Source organism: Colletotrichum gloeosporioides (genome assembly GCF_011800055.1).
Source record: "Colletotrichum gloeosporioides strain Lc1 chromosome Unknown consensus_85, whole genome shotgun sequence".
In the NCBI taxonomy this organism is placed as follows: Eukaryota; Fungi; Ascomycota; class Sordariomycetes; order Glomerellales; family Glomerellaceae; genus Colletotrichum; species Colletotrichum gloeosporioides.
The window spans coordinates 525,907-547,317 of NW_025544730.1; the positions used below are offsets into that span (position 1 = coordinate 525,907).

Below are 21,411 nucleotides of genomic sequence, written 5' to 3' on the forward strand. Positions count from 1 at the left end.
AATCGGAACAACGGGCGACGGAAATCTAGATCTCGTGCGGTCGGACGTTCCCAAGACAGCGGTTGCTGGAGCGTAATTAACCCAGCCTGCCAACGGCGGCAACGAGCTCATTAATCTCCCGCGGTTGGCGTCCCAGGAACGGTTTTGGAGCAGGGGTGGTGTGCGTCCCCGGCGACGGACAGGGGTCTTTTGTCGTGCGGCGGCGCTCTGCTTCCTCTTTCTCCCAAACAGAAATGGACCGATTGTGTGTGCCTGCTTGTGTGTGGCCGAGCCGCGAGAGTCTTCCACCTGCACGGATCACGGCGAGGCATTCTAGGCGCGAAGGTGACACACGTCGATGAGGCGGCAAGGCTGATTTAAGTTCAACACTGCCATTCTTCCATTCTTCTAGACTTTGGGACCACGCGGCCGTGTGATATCTTAGTGGTTTGATGTCGTGTCAACTATTGCTGCTCAGTGCTTGCGAAGAGTGTCCGGCGGCAGTTTTCCTTGGGAGCTGAGCCCTGACTGAGTCAAGACCACGAGGAACATGCGCGCGCCGAAACGGTTTAAGCGACACAGGGTATCCGGTCCGCCGGATTGGGAAGAGTCAAAGACAGAAAAATGTCCGTTCCCTTGGCGCTATCTCGCAACATATCCGAAATGAGACGTAGCGAGAGTGAAGTTGTCCAGAAAGAGAAAAAGACGAAGCGCGGTGCTCACGACAATTGGGGAATTTCCAGGGGGGGGCTGGGAAACTGAGATGATACCGAGTAAGCGACGGTCCAAACCACACCGCAAACACGGTGCTGTCTACTCTGCAACAACAGTAACTCCCGAGTCCCAGTAATCCTCCGACTTCATCGCCCTCTGGCAGATCCTCGGGAGATGTTATTTTGGGGCCAAACACCGCGCATGGAAAGCCTTTGAGCTGCCGCCTGAGCCCACGCGGAGCCGCGTCAGTCGGCTACTGGGCGATTTTCAGGGGCAACGGGCCACCTGCTGGCACCATTTTACTTCCGAGAGGGGAGCCGGGGGAGAGTTGGGAAGGATGACCCCTACACGCACTGTGTCTCAGTTGACACTCGCTCTGTTCTCAGGTAGAGGCGGCGTCTCACTCACCCTCCATTATTGTCTCTCTGTCGTATTGCGGTTTTCTCCATCGGTATCCGTATATGCTTTCGCTATCGATCTCGGGCTGAGTGTTCACTCATAGCTGCTGCTCTTATGGCTGTCGGCTGAAAGTCTAATGTACTTCAGGCCTGCCAGATCCGAACAACTCGAGATGCGTGTCGTAGTGGACGCAAAGCACAGAAGAGAGGTCATCCTCGACTGAACCGGACGAGGCTTATACCCTCCCAGCCTCTTCCAACTCGTCGGGACCCTGTGGATCGTGAGCTGAAACGGCCTCACCGCTCGAGGCCGCTGTCAGCCGTAGGCATAAACCATCAGTTGCCGCGCAAAATATCCCGACGAAGGGCAGTCCCGGCGGGCCAAGCGGCTTCATGCTGGCGGTGCCTGCGCTCATCTAGCCCTACCTGGACCCGAACCCGTCGGGAGGACTCCGCGGGATATCTTCACTCATCACGGTCAAGATGGAACATTTCAGAGACAAGCAGATTCGCTCCCGGCATTCTCGAAAGTCCATCCGTCCGGCCTGAACTCTGTTCCCATTGACATGATTCGTCGTTGGTGAGGGAATCACGTCAATCAGAGCTGGGGTCTAAGCAGATCTGCACCACCAACCGGCGATGCTCATATCCTGTGATGCTCACCACTAGTCACTGCCAACTTTCATCCTGCAAGCACGCCAAAAGAAATGTCTTGTTGATAATCAAAAGACCTCCAAAACCAACACCCAATCGCACCCTCGCAGCCGTGCCGCATCACGGCAGCCCAAACATGGCACCACAGTCACATAGATGCAACCAAAGAGCGGCACATCAACCCTCCACATCCCTTCACCAACCACGCTTCTGTGAATCAATCCCCCTCCCCCCTCCATGACCTTGGGAGCCGATCCATGATCCATCCCGCTTGGCCTGGACCACCAACCAACCCGTTCACCCCTTCTCAGCCGCGGCCAAATTTGGTCACGCCCACCAACCATCGCACGGGATCCTCTCCCGAGAAACCTGGGGACCCGCAGCGCAGCATGAACAAGGATCCCGCTGGCCTGTCTCCCGTCACAGCCAACCGAACCATCCTCCCCACCGCTGGCCCTGGCCGCAGGTCAATCCACATCGCGGGCCCCCTCCCCTGGAACAATGGAGAGAGAAAGAGAGAGTGTGAGAGGCAAAGAGGTTGTGTGGCTTCGGTATATCTACGAGGCAGACCCGCCATGCGACCACCCCTCCTCCGAGATTGTTTCGATCATGTTCCCCCTTCTCGTCCTTTTCGGAGCCGGTCCATCACTTTCTCTAAAACCCAACTTTTCGATTCTTGACGAAACAATTTATTTGAACGAGATACGAAAAAAAAAAAAAAAGAACCATGACGAGCTAGCATCGTCTTTTCCAGGCGAAAATCAAAAAGGAAAAAAAGGAAGAAACCAAAAAAACGTACCGAGTCTCACGAAACGAAACGAGAGCAAGAGAGAGCCACTGGTGGCGGACGGAGACGATCACAATTCCATTCATTCACTCACTCAATTCTCATCAACAACGACTTTCATTCAGCAACACACACCGACGACTTCACAAACTCGGACCTTTGTCGAGCCAGACACAGCCAAGCCATGGCATCAAACTGAACTTTCAAACTACTTTACAGTCTTTTCATTCATTTATACATACTTTTATTACACAAAATGCCTCCAACAGGCGCCTTTGCCCTCCTCGCCCTCCGCGCCACCGAAAACGCCGCCGCCGCCGCCTTCACATCACACACCAACTCAACCGACCAATTACTCAACACCACCGCAGCAGGAGGAGGAGGAGAAGAACCGGGCCACCGCGAGTGGAATGGCGGCTCCGTCGTGCCCGTTGCCGTCATCTCGGCCGTGCTGTCGACCGCCTTCGTGGCCATGCGTTTCTACACTCGCATCTACATCCTGCGCTCAGTCAAGTGGGAGGACTGGTTCATCCTCATGTCCCTCCTCTTCGCCATCGCCACGAGCGGTGGTATGATAGCACGTACGTTCAGCCTCCCATGTCAAATTCATGAGCCTTTCAACTAACAAGAACAACAGAACTCAACTACGGCCTGGGCCACCATCTACGCTCCGTCGGCGCCTCATTCCCCGTCTACATCCAAACAGGCATCCTCACGAATCTCTTCTACTCCATCTCCCTGACCCTCACCAAAATCTCCATCCTCCTCCTCTACATCCGCATCCTCACCTACGACCTCGTCCGCCTCCTCGGCAAGGTCCTCCTCGGCCTCGTCATCCTCACCCACACCTGGATCATCGCTTCCATCCTCACGACCTGCATCCCCCTCTCCGCCGCCTGGTCCTACGACCCCGCCAACCCCCCGCTCTACTGCCACCCCGTCCCCGTCTTCTGGCTCAACGCCGTCCTCCACATCCTCACCGACTTCATGATCTTCATGCTGCCCCTCCCCGTCATCTCCAGCATGAGCCTGCCCCGCAAGCAGAAGACGGGCCTCTACTTCGTCTTCTGCCTCGCCTTCCTCGTCTGCGCCATCTCCATCCTCCGCCTCGTCGCCGTCTTCCACGCCGACGAGTCCAACGCCCAGGTCGCCGACGTCACCTGGTCCGCCGTCCGCGTCGCCAACTGGACCTCCCTCGAGGTCCACATCGCCATCGTCACCGCCTGCCTGACCACCCTCAAGCCCCTCCTCAACGCCCTCTTCCCGAACCACGCCTGCAGCGCCACCGTCAACGACAGCCCGCTGCCGCTCAAGACGGCCAGCCCCGCCGAGGAGGCCCGCCGCCGCAAGGACTTTGAGGAGAACTTCTCCACGGGGGATGTTGATGGGTACAGGCGCCCGCTGACCATCGGCACGAAGTCGAACAGGCCAAAGGTCAGGCGGGACACGTTTGCGAGCCTCGTCGCGGACCGCAAGAGCACTCTGGAGCACTTGGAAGTCGCGACGCCGACGTCGGCAACGAAGCTGGCTGACAAGGAGGGCGAGGAGTTCAAGTTGCCCGAGGTCCAGCCGCCGTCACCCTTTGGCAGGTTTTCGAGCTGGACGCGGGGTTCGAGGTTGCAGATTCCGGGCGTGACAAGAGGTGCCAGTGTGAAGCACGAACGCTTTGGGTCAACAGCAACAACAAGAGGGAGGCACGAGCGGTTCCCGTCGAACGTCACCTGGGCTTCGACTCACCGACGGTATGAGTCTATTGATGAAGAGGTGCCACAGGTGCCTGGAAGGAGGCTGATTTAAGGCGGTATTTTGTACGATGGACGAGGCGTTGAGTGCTTTTGAGCGAACATGTATACCAAGCGAGTTTATGAGAGGCCATTGAGCCTTGGTTTGGATTTCAGCGCGGAATGCGCCATCATGTATATATAGCATCACAGTCGACGGCGTTGAAGGGACGAAAAGGTGGCCAGGGTAGCATGCTGATGTATACCCCTTCAGCGCGACACGCGGCTGTTTGTAGTAGTACGAATAATGACATTTTCTTGCGTCATCCTCAATCCCAGGATCGCTTGTGAATTTCCATGCATCCGTACACCGATTTGGTTTATAACAATCTGATATCTTGCGAACGATATGTCAGCATCATCGAGAATGCAGGCTACGGTGAGGATATGCTTACCTGCTTCGAAATAAAGCCCCCTTCCTCCACGTCTCTGGGCCAGACGACCCTTTCGTCTGCCTTTTTGGTTTTCATGGCCCGTCAAACTGACAGAGCCTCATCTGGTATCAATATTCTTGCTTAAGAAATGAGATCGGCCACGTTCATGGGCATCTCATCAATCTGGGTAGAGTAGTACACTGCAGTCGTTAGCATCCATGTATGAGTTAGGGCTCGGGCAATACTGACACTCAATGTCTCTCAAGATGCGCACATCCTCGCTAGTAACGAAGTTGATAGCGACACCCTTCCTTCCAAAGCGACCACTCCTACCAATGCGGTGAATGTAGTTCTCACGGTTGCTCGGCAGATCGTAGTTGATCACCAAGCTGACCTGCTGCACATCGATACCGCGAGCCCACACATCCGTGGAAATCAAAACACGGCTGTTACCCTGCCGGAAGTCCTGCATAATGCTGTCGCGCTCCTTCTGTGGCATGTCACCGTGCATACTGCTGACCGTAAAGTTGGCCTCGCGCATCTTGTCCGTCAGCCAATCGACCTTTCTGCGCGTGTTACAGAAGATAACGGCCTGCGTGATGGTGAGGGTGTCGTAGAGATCGCACAGCGTATCGAACTTCCAGTCCTCCTTCTCGACCGCGATGAAGTACTGCTTCAAGCCCTCGAGGGTCAACTCGTCACGCTTGACGAGGATGCGCACGGGGTCGGTCATGAACTTGGTCGTCATGTCGAGCACGTCGTACGGCAGGGTGGCGGAGACGACGACGACCTGCGTCGCGGGGGGCAGGTAGCGGTACACGTCGTAGATCTGCTCGCGGAAACCTCTGTTGAGCAGCTCGTCCGCCTCGTCGAGGACCAGCATCTTGATGTGGCGGGTGCGCAGGTGCCTGCGGCGGATCATGTCGGCGACGCGGCCGGGGGTGCCGGAGACGATGTGCTGGCCGTAGTCGAGCTTACGGATGTCCTCGCCGACGTTGGTGCCGCCGATGCAGGCGTGGCACTGGACGTTCATGTAGTCGCCGAGGGCCATGACGACGGACTGAATCTGGGTCGCGAGTTCGCGGGTCGGGGAGAGGACGAGGGCTTGGGTCTCGCGGACGGCCGTGTCGATGACTTGCAGCATGGAAATGGAAAAGGTCGCAGTCTTACCCGTGCCGGACTGGGCTTGGGCGATGGTGTCGCGACCCTTGCAGACCTGGACGATGGCGCGGGACTGGACGGCGGACGGGGACTCGTAGCCGTAGGCGTAGATGCCGCGGAGGAGGTTCTCTACGAGGTTATCGTCAGAAAATGATGAAATTGTTCGCAGCGATGATGGGGAGCCTTACCCTTCAGCGACATGGACTCGAAGGTCGGGTGGACGGTGACTTCCTTGGAGGTGGAGAACTCCATCCTCTCGTCCGCCTTACGGTCGATTCCGCTACCGCCTTCAGCCATGATGATCTCTTTTGTATTTTCGGGAAGGTGTTGAGTGGTTGGTGTTGCGACGTCGAGGTCGAGGGTCGTGATGTGCAAGTGCAGACAAGGCAAAGTCGAGGGCGAAATTTTAGAGGGGCGCGCCAAAAGCTCCAGCGCGCTCTGCTGCAGGCTGCGAGTCGCATACCAGACGACAGCTGTCTCGGGTCGGAACATCCTGCTGCCGGCCTGTCAAAAAGACCAGACGGAGCGTAAGGCACCTCGTTAATACAGTGCACCTAGCGCTTTCCGTACCAAAATTGGGGAGCTAAAGCAGGCCTTATTCAGTGGAACCGACAACACCAGGCACGCCGCGCCAGCCTTCCGCCGCGATTTTTCCAGAAGCTGCGAAAGCCGCTCCAAACACTCGATCTCGACAATCACCTACACATCTCTCTCTCCCTCCCCCAGTCTCCCTCCCCCGCCGCGCGTCGCCGACAGAAAACCCCATCGGACCGCGAAAATGGTCGGCATCCTCGAAGAACAGCGCTACATCCACGAGGACCTCGAGCGCCTCGAGCAGGGCATCGCAGACCGTATCGCGGACGAGCCGAAACACATCCGCGACCGCCTCAACCGTGACCACGAGGTCTCGCAGCTGCTCGACCAGATCCAGGCGCAGTCCGCCAAGCTGCTCGACATCTACGGCGACGCCGACGGCCAGCGCTCGCGCGAGATCCAGAGCATCGGCACCGGCGACCCGTTCGAGGAGTTCTACGCCCAGATCAAGGACGTCCGCGACCACCATGCCAAATACCCCAATGAGCAGGCCGAGAACTCGGAGCTGCGCTACCGCGTGAAGAAGGAGGGCGACGGCGAGATGATGCCCTACATCATCGACCGCATCTTCACCGGCGAGGAGGGCTTCGGCCGCTTCTTCGACCTGCACACCTGCCACGAGAGCTATCTCAACCTGCCCAACGTCAAGCGCCTGTCGTACCTGCAGTACCTCGAGGTCTTTGACAACTTCGCCCCCGGCTATGGCGGGCTGAAGCGCAGCGAGAAGCTGACGGACCAGTACTTCAAGTACGTCGGCGAGCTGGCGGGGTACCTTGAGTCCTTCATGCGCCGAACGCGGCCGCTCGAGAACCTGGACAAGGTCTTCCACGGCTTCGACAACGACTTCGAGACGGCGTGGGAGAAGGACGAGGTGCAGGGTTGGCAGGACGACGCCGCCGCCGCCGCCGCGAGGGAGAAGAGCAGCGCGGAGGCGGTCTGGTGCGAGGACTGCGAGAAGGAGTTCAAGAACGAGAACGTGTACAAGTCGCATCTCACTGGGCGGAAACACATCAAGGCCGCCGAGGCGCGGAAAGCACGGCAGGAGGAGGACGGCGGCGACGCCGCAGCAACATCAACAAATGGCAGCGGCGGCGTCAGAGTCTCCGCGACGAGGTTGAAGGAGCGCGCCGTCGCGGAGCGCGAGTACCGCGTCAAGCGCCTCGCGGCCGCCATGTCCACGGAGCGCGGCGACACTCGGGTCAACGTGGAGCGGAAGCAGGGCATGACGGAGCGCGAGCGCCAGCAGGAGCTCGAGAGCTACCTCAGCCTCTCGTCGGCGCCGCCCGGCGGCGGGGGCATGGTCGCGGGGGGCGACGACGAAGAAGGCGACGAGGACGGCGAGGACGGCGAGGAGAAGATCTACAACCCCCTCAAGCTGCCGCTCGCGTGGGACGGCAAGCCGATCCCGTTCTGGCTGTACCGCCTGCACGGCCTGGGCGTCGAGTTTCCCTGCGAGATCTGCGGCAACTTCGTGTACATGGGCCGGCGGGCGTTCGACAAGCACTTCAACGAGGCGCGGCACGTCCACGGCCTCAAGTGCCTCGGCATCACCAACACGGCCCTGTTCCGCGACATCACGAGCATCGACGAGGCGACGAACCTCAACGACAAGATCCAGCGCGAGACGAAGAAGACCAAGGTGGACGAGGGCAGTATTGTCCAGATGGAGGACGCGGAGGGCAACGTCATGCCCGAGAAGGTGTATTACGATTTGCAGAAGCAGGGTCTGCTGTAAAGCTGGTTCTAATCACGGTGAGAGCGGTCATGGGGAGAGCGGCGCACACGGCGAAGAAGCAAACTGTCTGCCTGGGCGATGCCCTGAGCTGCAGACAATTACGGAATCTGTAAATGTAGTAGACACAGCCGACATGGCTAATCTTTTTCGAAAAAGCATGAGATTGCACTGTAGAAGGTATAATGGAGTCAAAAAGGATACCACTTCATCAACGCACTTCGTTCGTCCCACAATCTGCCTGTGTTGGCGCCCGTAGATCAGTCCGAACCACAATCAAACTAGACAAGCATCTACCATCGACAACGTACCCAGCTGGGCGCTTTGCGACGACGCGATTCAGCTAGACCCGTAGATACAGCAAATTCCCACAAAAATCGGTTTCTAGATATATTCATACATGCACCCTTCTGATGAAAAAATCTCTTCAAAAGGTCGCTTTGATAACAAAAAAAACTCATCAATGTGGCAAAACTCAGAAACATGCGCTCTCCACCGCTGATGTCATACCAAAACCCCGACGTCAAAGCCCCCCCTTTCACAAGTTTGCAACACGGGGTTTTCACATGAAGTCGATTGAATGCAATCAAGTCCTGCGACGTCGGATGGAAGAAAGTGCTGCAAGTGACTAGATGATCACCAAATGGAAAAGGGGGACAGATGATGTAGTAAATCGCGCCATTCTTTTTGATATGGCTGCATCCGGATGGCTTTTCTCGCCAATCTCGGTTTTGTCTATGTTCTAGTTTCTATGTACAGTACCGCCGGGGTTTTCTTTTTAATGTCTTGATCCTGTACCAAGCCAAAAACACGCCCAAATGACTTTTTGTTGTAGTCTTTTTTCTGTTTCCCTGTATCCCAGTAGAAAGCAATCCCAAATGCCCAAATGCAGGGCTCGCTGTATGAATCACACAAAACCCGACCGTTTGTGCCCAAAACAAATGGAATGGTCCGTGGCCCTGTCGCCATTTTTCTTCCACATTAGGTATCTCTATGGTGTAATCGTCCCCTGTAGTAAAAAGGCTGTCTTTTGTGACGCCATCAAGTAATCGCTTGCTTTATCCGTTTTGATCGGATCTTCTTAATCCCGTGGGATCTCATTCGTAATCGTCAAAAGAAAAGGTGATCGAGGGTGCTTAATCCTCAAACAGGCCAGACATCTCCTCCAAGAGCTGGTCGGCGGTGGGGCGCTCAGCGGCGTCCATGCGCATGATGCGGTTGATGAAGTGCGAGGCGGTGCGGTAGTCGAGAGGCTCAACCTTGCGGCCGACGGTGAGAGCCTTGGCAGCCATGGCCTTGCCAGGACGGGCACGCTCGAGGTAGGTCTCGGGGATGGCACCAAAGCGGCGGGATTGCTGGCGGAGGACCTCGAAGATGTAGCTGCGGTCGTGGTAAGACGCGTTGGTCGGGCGGAAGGGGTTGTAGTCTCCGCCGTGGAGAAGGGCAATCATCATCGATCCAAAAGCCCAGATGTCGCTGGCAGTGCCCCAGGGAACCTCCATCAACACCTCGGGGCTGGTCCAGATGGGAGCACCGATCAGGAAACCCTTACGCGCGACATCGGAGTCGACGGAGTAGGAAGCGCCAAGGTCGCCGATCTGGACGTCGGAGAAGCGAAGGTCCGGGTCGGCTTCGGATTCGGAGGCGTAGTTGACGAGGATGTTGTCGGGCTTGATGTCGGTGTGGACGTAGCCATCCTTGTGAAGGGTGGACAGGCCGCGGAGGACAGCGCGGGCGACAAAACGGATCTCGCGGTTCGTGAGAGGCTTCTTGACAGTTGCCTTGAGAAGAGTGTCGTCCATGTGACGGAGGACAATCATGGGTGCGTCTTGCTGGATTTCGTCGATAACAGGGCGGAGGAAGGGGTTGCCCTGGAATTTGCGGAGGACATTATGCTCGTTCTGGGCGCCGGAAATGCCTTGAACGCCCTTAACGATGGACTTGTTGCCCAGGGGGTTTCTGATGAGACTTAGTTACTGAACGATACAATGATGTGTCGCAGGTGACATACGTAGCAATCCAAACACCTTCGCGGATCTTCTTCTGAATGGTGTACCTGCTAGCGTTTCCGAGCAGGATTTGGCCAATCTCGAGGGACGGGGTCCCGAAGGCGGCGAGACCTCTGGGGATCATTTTCGGAGATGTGTGTGAGAAAAGTCGTCGGAGTCTGGGAGTCTGCGGGGATTCAGAGTATCGAATGTTCGTAGTTCGTGATATTTCACTTCCTTATGTGACAGCTTCGAGTGGCTGTCTGAGAAGGACCAGGTCGATAATGGTCATTAGGTATATACCGGATCCGATTCGTAATGGAGAAAGGTCTAGCACGCGATTCCCGTCATCTAAAGGAACCTTGTCGAAAGAAGCCCTCGAACAAAAACAGGTCTATTAAAAAGACGGAGTCGTCGAAGAGGTTGAAGAGTCGAAAAGTTTGAGGTGAGTTGGTTGTCTGAGTAGAGCGACAGAGCTGGAGCAGGTAGAGTCGGAGGAGCAACGCTTCTTCTTTAACGGGCAGCCGGGTACTTTCCTGCGGTACCTGACCGACCTAAGGGCAGGGCGACGTGCAGGGGTGGCGGAGGCGTGGGTGTGGATGCGGTGTGGGTGGGGAGTGGACGCGGGAGTGGATGGGGGTCCTTTTAGCGTCAGCGGAAGGCAAAGTGAATTTCTGGGAACGGTACGTACCTTTAAGGGCGCTGAAATTGGAACACAAACACCACACACACACACAGCAAGGTAGAAGAGAACAGCCAGCAAAAGACAATGGAAGAAGCCCCAGCACTGGAGGGCAAGCCTTAGCGTTCGTTGGATTGGCAATGGAAGGTTGTGTGGCACCCAGAGCAGCAGTCCAGAGTCAGACTTGACTCCCCTGATTGCAGCAGGATTGGCAAGCCGGCTGCCGGAGTTAATTACTGAGTAGAATACGCCGGCCGCTGCAGTGAGTATGGCGGCGCCTTGCCTGACCGAACGAACATCCAGACCCAACACCTCGCTGTCCTGAGAATAGACGTCTCCCGCCTGCCGCGACGAGTGCCGGCTGGGCGCGGCTTGGCTGGCACTCAGCACTGGCTTCTTCTAGGTAGCTTTGGATCATGGACCAGCCATCGTCTTTGGGTATCAGCACTGGCATTGACACTGGCCGTGGCCATCGCCCGGAATAGTAGCTGGCAGCAGTTCAGCGAAAGAACCAGCGGCTGCCACGGGGCGTGCGCGACCGTCAGCGGTGAGGCAAATGAGTTCGCTCCGTTTAGTTTCAGTGGACTTGGGGGGGACACCAGTCATCCGGGTCCAGAATAATCAACAGCCCCCTCCGCTAGGAAAAAAAAAAAGAAGAAAAAAAGGATTTTTTTTCTAGTGCTCGTGTCGGACGGCACCCATGCCAAGGTACGTGCATGGTTCTAGTGATCGGACTGTGTGATGGAGGGTGGCCTATCGGTCTATCGCCGTGGCATTGGCCGTCGACAGCGGTCTAGATCGTCCTGCTGCCCGGCGGAAACACTTGCAACGCACAGTGTCGAGCTGTTCGCAGACAGCAGACGGTAAGCCATTGTTGGAAGGTCTGGAGCTGCTTCACCTTGGAAGAGGAGTCAAGACGAGTCCGACGAGCACTGATCTGCAAGGATGAACCACCGCGGGAGAAGCTTGCCGTAGGGGTCCCCTCCTCCTTTTCCAGGTACGCGCCCACCTCTGCAAGCTCTGCTCCAACCTGGACACCCACTCACCACACGAGGACACCATCAGCGGCCACAGGTTGATAAGGTGTGACTCCGTCAGCCGCCCTGGTTGGCTGGCACGTCGCTGTCACCGACAGACCGGACTGCTTCCGTTACGCTGAATGCCTGCTATGCCGGGGGCTGGACGTGTTCGGTGCATACCCGGATTTTGCGACTCGTTCTGCTGTTGCATTCGCTGCACCACCATCTGCTTCTAAAATGCCCGGGAGGGTGGTGTGCTTTTTTCGTCGGCTCCGGCTCCTATCTGCCAGACTGCCATTCCAGCTGCAGGCTGGGTTCCGTGATCTTTAGGTCCAGATAAGGTGACTGACTGGTCAAACGACGACAAAAGGAGGCTCTGGTGGACAGCGACCCGCGAATCGTGTTCCGGAAGCCGGCCACGTCCACAGCGGCCACAGTCATCCGCCATGGCTTGCATAGTTGGTAAGCCATGCTCCGCAAGCGTTACGCCAGTCAGTTGAGGAGGCTTTTTGGGGCGCTTTGCTGGGTGAACAGGCCAAAGGATGTGCTCGTTTGGCTGGTGCTTGATCTCCTTCGGGATTAGGAATAGAACAGCAAGCTCAGCTTGGCAGCATCTGCGTTCGCTTCTGCAGCTGCACTTGCACTCGCAATCTGCATGCCAGAGCCCTGGTGTGTCCACAGCAGCATTGTCCACAGCGGTGTCCGCATCGTCCAGTGTCTCAAACTCGGTCAAGAAAACCCCAGACTCAGAGTCAATCAAGCGTGGGGGGGCCGGCGTCGGAGGCGAACAATGGCGACATGGCTTGTAGGTCAGCTCCAGAGTCGGAATGCTGTCTCCACGGCACACCTCATTGATCGGCAAGCGAGAAGCGATACGCAGCGAGAATGCCAGTTGAAGGTGACAATCGCCCGTGCTCCAATCAATTGCGGAGGACTGGAGAGGATCGCATGCGGGTGAAGGTGGTTCTGCAGGGCAGTAGGCAAAACAAATGATGTGCGCTGGGACACCAGGATGCAGCTCCAGTGCCTATCGACGAGTTTGAGTCTGTTCCCTGGGGTCTGATCTCTGGGGCTGGCAGAAGAGAAAGAGGGGTCAGGAGTTGCACAGTCTGTCCCTTTGGTGCTCCGGCTCGTGTTCAGGCTGTTCTTCCGAGCTGACCTCTCGCTTCGGTCTGGTCGGGTCTCTCCAGTCCGTGTCTCTGGAAGCCTCGATCGGTGCGACCGGCGGTGGTGGTGGTGGTTGGTATGCGTAGTAAGTGCGGTCGGGCACTGTAGCCGGCCACAACTGCGTAAGCACCAGATCATCAGGGCAATGAACAGCCTGTTTCTATTTTGTGAAGACGAGTGAGGCACTGCACTGACGCCATGCTGGTGGTGCTGGGTAGGACAGCTTTCCATGCTTGGTAATAATGGACAGGATGGTGTGATCTGAATTCATCATCTTGATTCCTGAGAGGCGGCTCCGTGCCCTGCGTGACCTGATGAAGCTGAAGTGAATCTGATGCTGATGCTGACCTGACGCTGAGCCTGGTATGTCGGCTGGGCTCTCGACTCGTCTCGATGAGCTTCGTTCGATCACTTGGGCACTCTGTCTGTGGCATGCCATTATTGGATACTCGTCAGGTGTCTGTCTGGCGCGAGTCTCGTGCGTAATTTTGTTTAACAACAGACGGCAAGGGGGTCGCTGATGTGAAACCGGCATCGCGGGGTGCTTCCGCTTGGAGGTTGGACAAGAGCTTGAAGCTTGCACGCCTGGTGTTGCTTGGCCGGGTTGCTTCTATTTGCTGCTTTTGGGGGGTAATTGATGGTGATTGACTGCAGACGGGATGGTATGCTGTTCAGTCGGTGTGTCGGCGGTGTGCCAGCCAATTGGCAAGTGACGGGGTGGTGGTGCGGCGTGGGAGCTCCCTTGTCGTGACCCCCGTGCCCCCCAAGGTTTGCTCATCACGGGACGAAGTGTTGCAACATGGGAATTTTAAAATAAAATCATAAAAACATGGGGGAAATGGATGGGGCGGGGAATTCGGGGAAGACGAGGAACGAAGCCGGACCACGATGCCAACCCACGGGCAGTGGACACACCTGCCAACGGGAAGGCGTGTGGCGTGCCTTGGCCATGCGGCAGGCGGTAGCGGTCCTACCTTACCTTACTTGCCTAGCAGGTACCTGCCCTGCCGCAAGTCCCTACCTAGGTAGTAAGGTGAGGAAGGAAGCTGCTGCTGCACTCCTGCCCTCAGACTGATCCAGGCCAGGCTGGTCCTTCCTTCTCTCTGTGTCTCTCTTTCCACCATTGACTCTTTCCGTGGTTTGTGGCTTCCCCCCAAATTCTGCCCCTGCCCAAAATTGACCACCTGAACTGCCACAGCCCCCGAAAAAGAACTAGCGCCGTTCAACTCCCGACAGATGGTTCTATTTTGGATCCAATAGAAAACAAGGCCGTCACAAAACATTCCAACGGCAGCATTGCATTCCCTTCCCCGATTTTTCTCCCCTCTGACATTTCTCCCCCAAGAATTGCTTGTTTCCCCTATTTCGGTTTCTTTTCCCCTTTGATTCATCCTCATCTCACCCCCACGACAGCACCGAGGTCCCCTGCTTCGCCTCCTCTGTCATCCAGCGTGCCAGTCACTGTGTCTCGCTGCCACCCCGGCCTGCAGCTGCGTCGTCTTACCCCAAGCTCGAGATTCAAGACTCAGATGCGCACCTGACCATATCAAATTTGTCGGTCCCCCTGCCCGAGTGCGACCCCGACACCAGGGAATCCGAAAATCCAATTCCATCCCATTCCCCGGGGGCAGCTTTAGCTCTAGCTACCCGAGTCTCCGACGCCGACATCGCTAGGGCATTCGTACCTGCAGTGCTGCAGCACCTCTTTCCTTCTCCCACCGGACTGGCAGCTGCAACAGTCGCAAACCGGCTTTCACACCGCTCACCGCTCACCTTCGCTGTCACCTTACCTCCCTCACCTTACCGTCACCTGGCCATCGGCTTCATCTTCCCCGCGTCAGGCCCTGTTCGCCTCACCGCGAGCCACAAACAACACCACCAAGACCGACACGAGCACCACCGCCGTCGCTATTCACACCTCCTATGCTAGCACCAGCATAGGTAGCTCATCATCTGCATTACTTGCTCACCGGTCCCCGACCACGCCGACACACGCCCAAAACCGCGGCCACGTACGCTCCCCCAACTTACAGCTTATAGCCCGGAGTCTAGGCCCAGGCCTGTCCACTGCACAAGCGCGAGCACAACTCACTCATCCTCCCTCCAAAACACGTCGCACAATGTCCTGAGTCCTGACTCCGTCCCGTCTCCCCTGCCGAGTCATGCCCGTTCAGTCCAAGCCAATCCCCGCCCTTTACACGGTGTATATCCTCCGTTCCACCGTACGCCACGCGTCTCTCTACATTGGCTCGACTCCCAATCCCCCCCGCCGTCTGAAGCAGCACAATGGCGAGGCTCGCGGCGGTGCTGCTCGCACATCTCGTCTGAGCTTGCGGCCCTGGGAAATGGTTGGCCTGGTCTCCGGCTTTCCGGGTAGCATCGCTGCTTTGAAATTCGAGTGAGTAGACTTTCCCCCTCCCGTCCCGTTCGTCTCGCACGCTACTGCCGCTTATCATGCCTCCCTTCCCTTCGGACGAAGTCTCCCCGAGCCACCCCTCTAGCTTGCCTTTCACGATGCTCCCTTGCCTTATGATTGTGCCCGTGCTGATCAAAAGACAAACAGGTGGGCGTTGACCAATCCCCATCTCTCCTTGCACATACCTTCTGCGTCGCGAATCGCCGTTTCGACTGGAGTGAAGAAGAATGGCCACCCGCGCCGACCCCGCGCGAGCTTAGCCTCAATTCTCTCCAACCTGCAACTCTTATTAAGTGTTCCGAGCTTCTGTCGCTGGCCGCTGAAAGTCCACTTCTTCGCACGGGATGTACACTCGGCTTGGCAGACCGCCGCTGCGGCCTCGACACAACCCCTCCGGAACTCCCTTCCCGTCGTCACCGACTTCGGCCCCGCCCCCGCGGCATCTTCAGACGAAGAACCTATGCCTTGGGGAATCCATGCCTTGCCGCTGGACCACGCGCCTATGAAGGAATACGTGGAAAAGGGTCAGTCAATGACTTCGTTTGAGAGGGAGGGGAGCTGTGTTATTTGTAAAGAAGATCTGCCGCATGGCAAGGGCCTGGTTGCCATCTGTCCCAACGACGGATGCGAAGGGGCCGGCCATCTCTCATGTTGGGGTCGTCATTTCCTCCGCCGCGAAGAAGGCGCCCTCCAAGCCGTTGTCCCTATTCAGGGTCGTTGCCCCCAGTGTCGGGGTGAGGTGCGGTGGGTCGACATGATGAAAGAACTGACGTTACGGGAGAGGGGCACCAAGGAGATTGAAGCCCTTCTCAAGAAGAAAAGGAAGAGGGCGAAGAAGGCGTAAGCCGAATCTCCCACAGAAGAACTGTGAGAAATCATGAAAATCCTGGCCTTTCTGAGGCAGGTTTGCTTGCTTGAGTCGCAGCGTTGGCAATTTCTAGTGCTTCTCTTGGAACAGAAAACAGCTTGTTCGACTGCAAGTTTGCGGTTATGTTTGGCCTTGATGAACGCTTTGCTCTCAAGTTTGTTTTCAGATTCATTGCAGCACGCAGGAATAATTCACCACTCCGCTCTTGGCTTTGAATGTTTCGACGGAGCTCGCGATCCGGCCTCGATCATCGGCGCTCATGTTGATTCTAGTACGAGGCTGAACAGCTGCCCGCCATTTGTTGGCGCTGGAATGTACGGTCGGGGTTGCTAGAGGGAATCGAAACCCCCTTCCCGGCAGAGCTGACCGATTGTGCGGTGTAGATGATATCCAGCGCTCGATCGACAAGTGTCGCTCCCGCAAAGTCCGTCTATAGACAAGCTCGACAACGAAGTCAAGACGGCGGGGGATCTGCAACGTCGGTGAGCTCTGGCGCCACGGCTTAGGGTCTCCTGAAGCTAATGCTGCGAACACGGTAAACGCTGCCACTAGCTGGAATGCGAGTGACGATCGGCGTCCGAAAAGAACCATCTCCCGTAGAAATACAAATCAATACAATCAAGAATAAACTTCCACAAGATTCACACTTCCGGTTGACTGAGATGTGTCCTGGGAAGGGGAGGCTTTTCCCCGCGATTTTGGTGTCTTTGGTTCACCAATGTCTCTTTTCCCCATCTGGGGCAGTCTTGCTTCGTGATGTCTCGACGCTTTGGGTTATTGGTGAGAATGTTGGGTGACTCTCCGGATGCACATGATGTGAGTCCTTCGTCGACCCTCTTTCTGACACAAGTACCTGGAAATCATGAAGTATCGGACATGTTCAAGAATTATTTTGACGTACAAAGTGTTGTCTTGGTTTTGTCAGACGCCAGTGGTCTACCAGGCAATTGAAGTCCATGGATTGCTGTTGCTGGAAGTCATTGCATCCGGGGTAATGCACACTGACTGGTAGCGCAGCTGACTTCTCTCTTACAGGCCCGTTGCATCGATGGGGACTCTGTCGTGAGATGGTTCGAAGATAATACGCAGGCGATAGGGCAGACGAAGGATGAGGTCTGCGCCTGGTGGTGATGTCGTCTCGGTTTTGGTGGTAACCTGTTCCTGGGTACAGTTAGTTGGTTTCGCTGCTTGCAATGTATCAGCTTAAGGAAGCAAACTCACAAATTGGGAACGCTCAGTGAATTGCGGGTTTCCTAGTCATTCTATCCACCCAAAGATCTGGCTTTAATATGGTACTCGACACATTGAGAGGCCGACGTGCCCACTGGGGTGTGTCAATTGTTCGGGTCCCAGCAGTCAGCGCCATCGCGGTGATGAAGAATCTCGTCCGGGGAGGCCAGATATCTGATTTCAAACCGAGCATTCTAGACCTTTCGGGCTCCGGGAAAGCACAATTAAGTGCTGCACTCTCAAAGAAGCTTCTTAGCGATCGTCGATTTTTGTCTGCGCGTCGACGACACAATAGAAGGGTGGCTATAGGAGAGAATCTGATTCCCAGAAGCGTCACTTCCGAGATTCTATCTAGAATAATGACGAAGAGAATACACGCTTGACGACGTGGATGTAGGACAGTAGTTGATTCGGCATTTGGTGGTCATGCTCGTCACGGCATTTAGTCAGCTTTTGGGTAGACCCAAGGGCTCGAGTTGAACTTTTCGGTCACGCTTTTCACTGCCTATCATATTGCTGGCTGGTCAATGAAACACCTGTAAGCAGGCGTTTATAGATTCCTGGGTAATTTTCGTAATGTGATGAGGCCTCAAGTTTTCGGCGAGTGGTCAACCAAACCTACGACCGCACCCCCCTCTGCAACTGAAAGATCGGCAGCGGTCCCTGATTGCAATACGCCTAGGTCTTGGGTATAAATTTTGTATCAAGTATGCTTTTCAGTTGGTCAGAGCAGATGAAGGGGGACTCTTCCTTCTGATCGATTTCTCTCCTCGACCCCATAGCTCTTAAAAGCATGGCTACAACTACCGTGGCAGGCGTCAGAGGCAGATGCTGTCATCTTGAGGGCTGTGACTTGGGCTCTTCGTGCCCTCAATCACCTTGGACGGTGGCGGGCAACGCCTCCAGCGATTTGAGCGCGGGTCGTGACCATCCCTCTCAGCTGAAGTCCAAGGAAGAGGAGGAATAGCTTGTATTGTGTTCCTGTCATGCTTATCACGATGAAAGAGCATATTCGCGTACATTGTTTGTACAGAAGATCTAACACCTTGAGCGCCTTTTAATAATGGCGGAACGGATCACTAGTTGGTAACTCCGGGAAGCTATGTTTACTTGTTGCGGAGCTACTTATCTGCGATCAACGTTGCAGGGACAGAGACGGAACACTGCCATCCCTCCATGGACCCTACGAACTTGCTTATAAGCCATGCCGTGAGTTTAAGGGTGATTCTTCAACCAATTGTAATGAGAGATGTTCGTATGATAACCTAAGGATGAACAATGAGGACCGGTTGTATGACCAGGTTGCCAATCCCCCATCCCCCCTCCCACGCGAGTACGCGCAACCTTCGTGGTGCTTGTTCCGGGTGTCTTCCCGGTAGTATTCATGTCCCTGAAGGCCAAAGGACGACAATGCCCCTAGTCACGTCAATACCTTCAGGTCTTGAACGCTCTCGTGGGGCTCGCTGGTCGTCGCTCCGCCCCTCGTGCCGCACCTGCCGATATCAGCCTTGATAGCCGCATGAGTTCTCTGCCCTGATGTCTTACTCGACTGCTCTTCAATACATGGACCTCATGGGATATTTAAAGCCAATGCTTCTACCGACTACTACCTTTTCTTTTTCAACAACGGAAGTGAAAGAGCAACGGATTTCTCCGTAGAGGAGCCTCGCATCTCTACTGCCATGCCCTTGTCGTGCTTGAAGTACCTGTTCCGGATTCTCCGCAGTACTTCAAAGATAGTTTGAACGTCCATTGCGTATCATGGTCACAATGCACGGTGGGTTCTGATGACAGATAAGTGTTACACAAGAACAACGTAAATTTGCCTGCCTTTCCACTCAGAGTGTGTAGTGAGCTCTGGAAGGGAAGCTGGGTCCTAGCCACAGAATTTACAGGTATGTATCAGTTTCATCCTGGCTGTTGTGGTCATCAAAGCTAGACAACGCTCTTCGGGTGTTCATAACGCTCCGGGGGCGAACCTAGAGCATTGATAGACCCGGATGTACTATGCCGCTGGAAGCAAGCCAATACGTTTATCACGAGGTCTTCCGTGGCAGTGGAACTGCACGCTCTGCATTTGCCAGACCTCCAGATCGATTCTTCAAAGACTTGATACCAGTACGTGATGGAGAGGGTGAGACTCCTGAGACGTTACTAGGGCACATCAAGCCGAGAACTGCGGGCTATGCTTCGCGAATGTGGGCTTGACAACCTCTATGCCAGTCCCCTAATATGAAAGATAATATCCTAAAAGTCCTAGCGAACTTTCTCGCAAATAATGTCTTCCCTTGTCCCGCTCGTGATCTGGCGAAAGTTCACTTTCGAGTAATGTAATCGTTGCATCAGTACTCCTTGCATCAGACATATCCTCATATGAACACGGCAACAATGTCTGGCAGCTTTAGGCACTCTCTTCTAATGATTCAGCAGAAAATAAACATCTAATGATGCCTCTAGGGAAATGTCGTGGCAGCACGTGTGGCCGCGCCTTGTCCGACAAGCAGAGTAATGGCTTTTTAAGCTTAATTGTTTAACACATGTCTATCTTGAAGCATCCATTGATGAAAGTTTGAATAGTACTCTCATTGCGTCTTAAGTATGCATGAAGGCATGTATATGACAGTAGTTGACGGTCACACAAGAAAAACACCACGAACCAAAGGACCTGATATCGAAACCGACTCCCTCGCGGCCGATGACTAAGCCGGGCCAATTGGATGCTTGAGGGCCAGAGATGAGGTGCAGGCCAGGTGTGCTGCAAAGATGAGTCGCCCGCCCCCGCAAACAGGGCTTATCCTCGGCCTTGGACCGATCTGGGACGCTAGGCGGGTTTCTCCAACGTCATCCGGATGTGATTGGTTCGCTAAGCGATTGATAATGGCTAACCCCTGTCGAGTCAGTGACGGATATCAGATGCTCACTCGGTTTTTTTTGCTGCAGTTTTTTTCACCTGCGCGCGAGTGGCCCCCCCTGGCAAGGGAGACTGGAGGTGGTGGTCCGTGGCCACCCCGTGGCAGCGTGGACGCCTGGCACCACCACCTGGTCGGCCGCCCCCGCGAGCCTTGCTGTTGGTGATTTTGGTGGAGGGCGGAACATATTGAGATGCATCACTGCAGTCACTGTCACAATGCTGACCATTTTGTGAGCAGGCCATTCTGTATGGCAGTGAATGCTGCGTAATCTTCGGATTATTGTCGCACGCTTCCTGACTGTCGCCAATGTGTCCCAAACACCATGGCCTCATCATTTCCGCAATTGACTCCGGCAGGCAGGGCGGTATCCAGGATGATCGCACGAACGGCTTCGATGGTCGAGTCGGTGGCTCGGCCAGTGGCCGAATGAGCGTCGGACGATCAGCGCAACGACAGCCGGGGAACTGAACGACGACGGACTTCAGAGCGCGCACCTAGGAGGTGACCTGACCTCGCCGATGAGCCAGATGTGCGGCCGTGCGCCCATGGAAAACGATTCATGGAACCTCCGCTGCGACGTCGTCGGCTCTGAGTGCGGCGGGTGTTTGTGTGTGTGTGTGGTGTGTCTGATGTCGCATGTTCCAAGGTTGGATGTCAGCTTTTGGGGGCGGATGTACCGCGGTACCTGGGCGGATCGGGTGTTTTATGTATCTTCATACCCAGCCTGGGGCAATTGGGGACGGATCCCCAGGGTTGATTTGTCTTTAGGTAGAGGCGTTTTCAAAGGGAAACAGATAATCAGATACTTTGGAGGAGATGGATTATTTTGGCGTATGCACTAGGTGGGCTAAATGACGGCTCCCTTTGATACGAGGCCCTTTGAATTCAATGCTGCTAGCCTGGTCTGGCAGTTGGGACTCTTGTCTAGCTGGGTGATTTGCAAGCATAGCCCAGC

General features: G+C 55.6%; 5 protein-coding genes across 5 annotated transcripts; 3 read left to right on the forward strand and 2 right to left on the reverse strand.

Moving 5' to 3' along the window:
• Positions 1-2,788: 2,788 nt before the first annotated feature.
• GCG54_00001363 (uncharacterized protein) lies at positions 2,789-4,329 on the forward strand (the record flags this gene model as incomplete). Its single annotated transcript, XM_045401479.1, has 2 exons — positions 2,789-3,113; positions 3,170-4,329. 2 exons carry the CDS (start codon positions 2,789-2,791, stop codon positions 4,327-4,329), a joined length of 1,485 nt encoding a protein of 494 aa, XP_045258481.1.
• A 499-nt stretch (positions 4,330-4,828) lies between these two features.
• GCG54_00001364 (ATP-dependent RNA helicase FAL1) lies at positions 4,829-6,340 on the reverse strand (the record flags this gene model as incomplete). Its single annotated transcript, XM_045401480.1, has 3 exons — positions 4,829-4,887; positions 4,937-5,977; positions 6,037-6,340. The coding sequence occupies 3 exons, from the start codon at positions 6,338-6,340 to the stop codon at positions 4,829-4,831; spliced, it is 1,404 nt and encodes a 467-aa protein (XP_045258482.1).
• A 286-nt stretch (positions 6,341-6,626) lies between these two features.
• On the forward strand, positions 6,627-8,177 carry GCG54_00001365 (Pre-mRNA-splicing factor sap61; the record flags this gene model as incomplete). The annotated part of the gene is made up of 1 exon (XM_045401481.1): positions 6,627-8,177. One exon carries the CDS (start codon positions 6,627-6,629, stop codon positions 8,175-8,177), a length of 1,551 nt encoding a protein of 516 aa, XP_045258483.1.
• Positions 8,178-9,310: 1,133 nt separating this feature from the next.
• Positions 9,311-10,307, reverse strand: GCG54_00001366 (Serine/threonine-protein kinase fray2; the record flags this gene model as incomplete). The annotated part of the gene is made up of 2 exons (XM_045401482.1): positions 9,311-10,133; positions 10,186-10,307. 2 exons carry the CDS (start codon positions 10,305-10,307, stop codon positions 9,311-9,313), a joined length of 945 nt encoding a protein of 314 aa, XP_045258484.1.
• A 4,885-nt stretch (positions 10,308-15,192) lies between these two features.
• On the forward strand, positions 15,193-16,290 carry GCG54_00001367 (Structure-specific endonuclease subunit SLX1; the record flags this gene model as incomplete). Its single annotated transcript, XM_045401483.1, has 2 exons — positions 15,193-15,428; positions 15,594-16,290. 2 exons carry the CDS (start codon positions 15,193-15,195, stop codon positions 16,288-16,290), a joined length of 933 nt encoding a protein of 310 aa, XP_045258485.1.
• Positions 16,291-21,411: the final 5,121 nt, after the last annotated feature.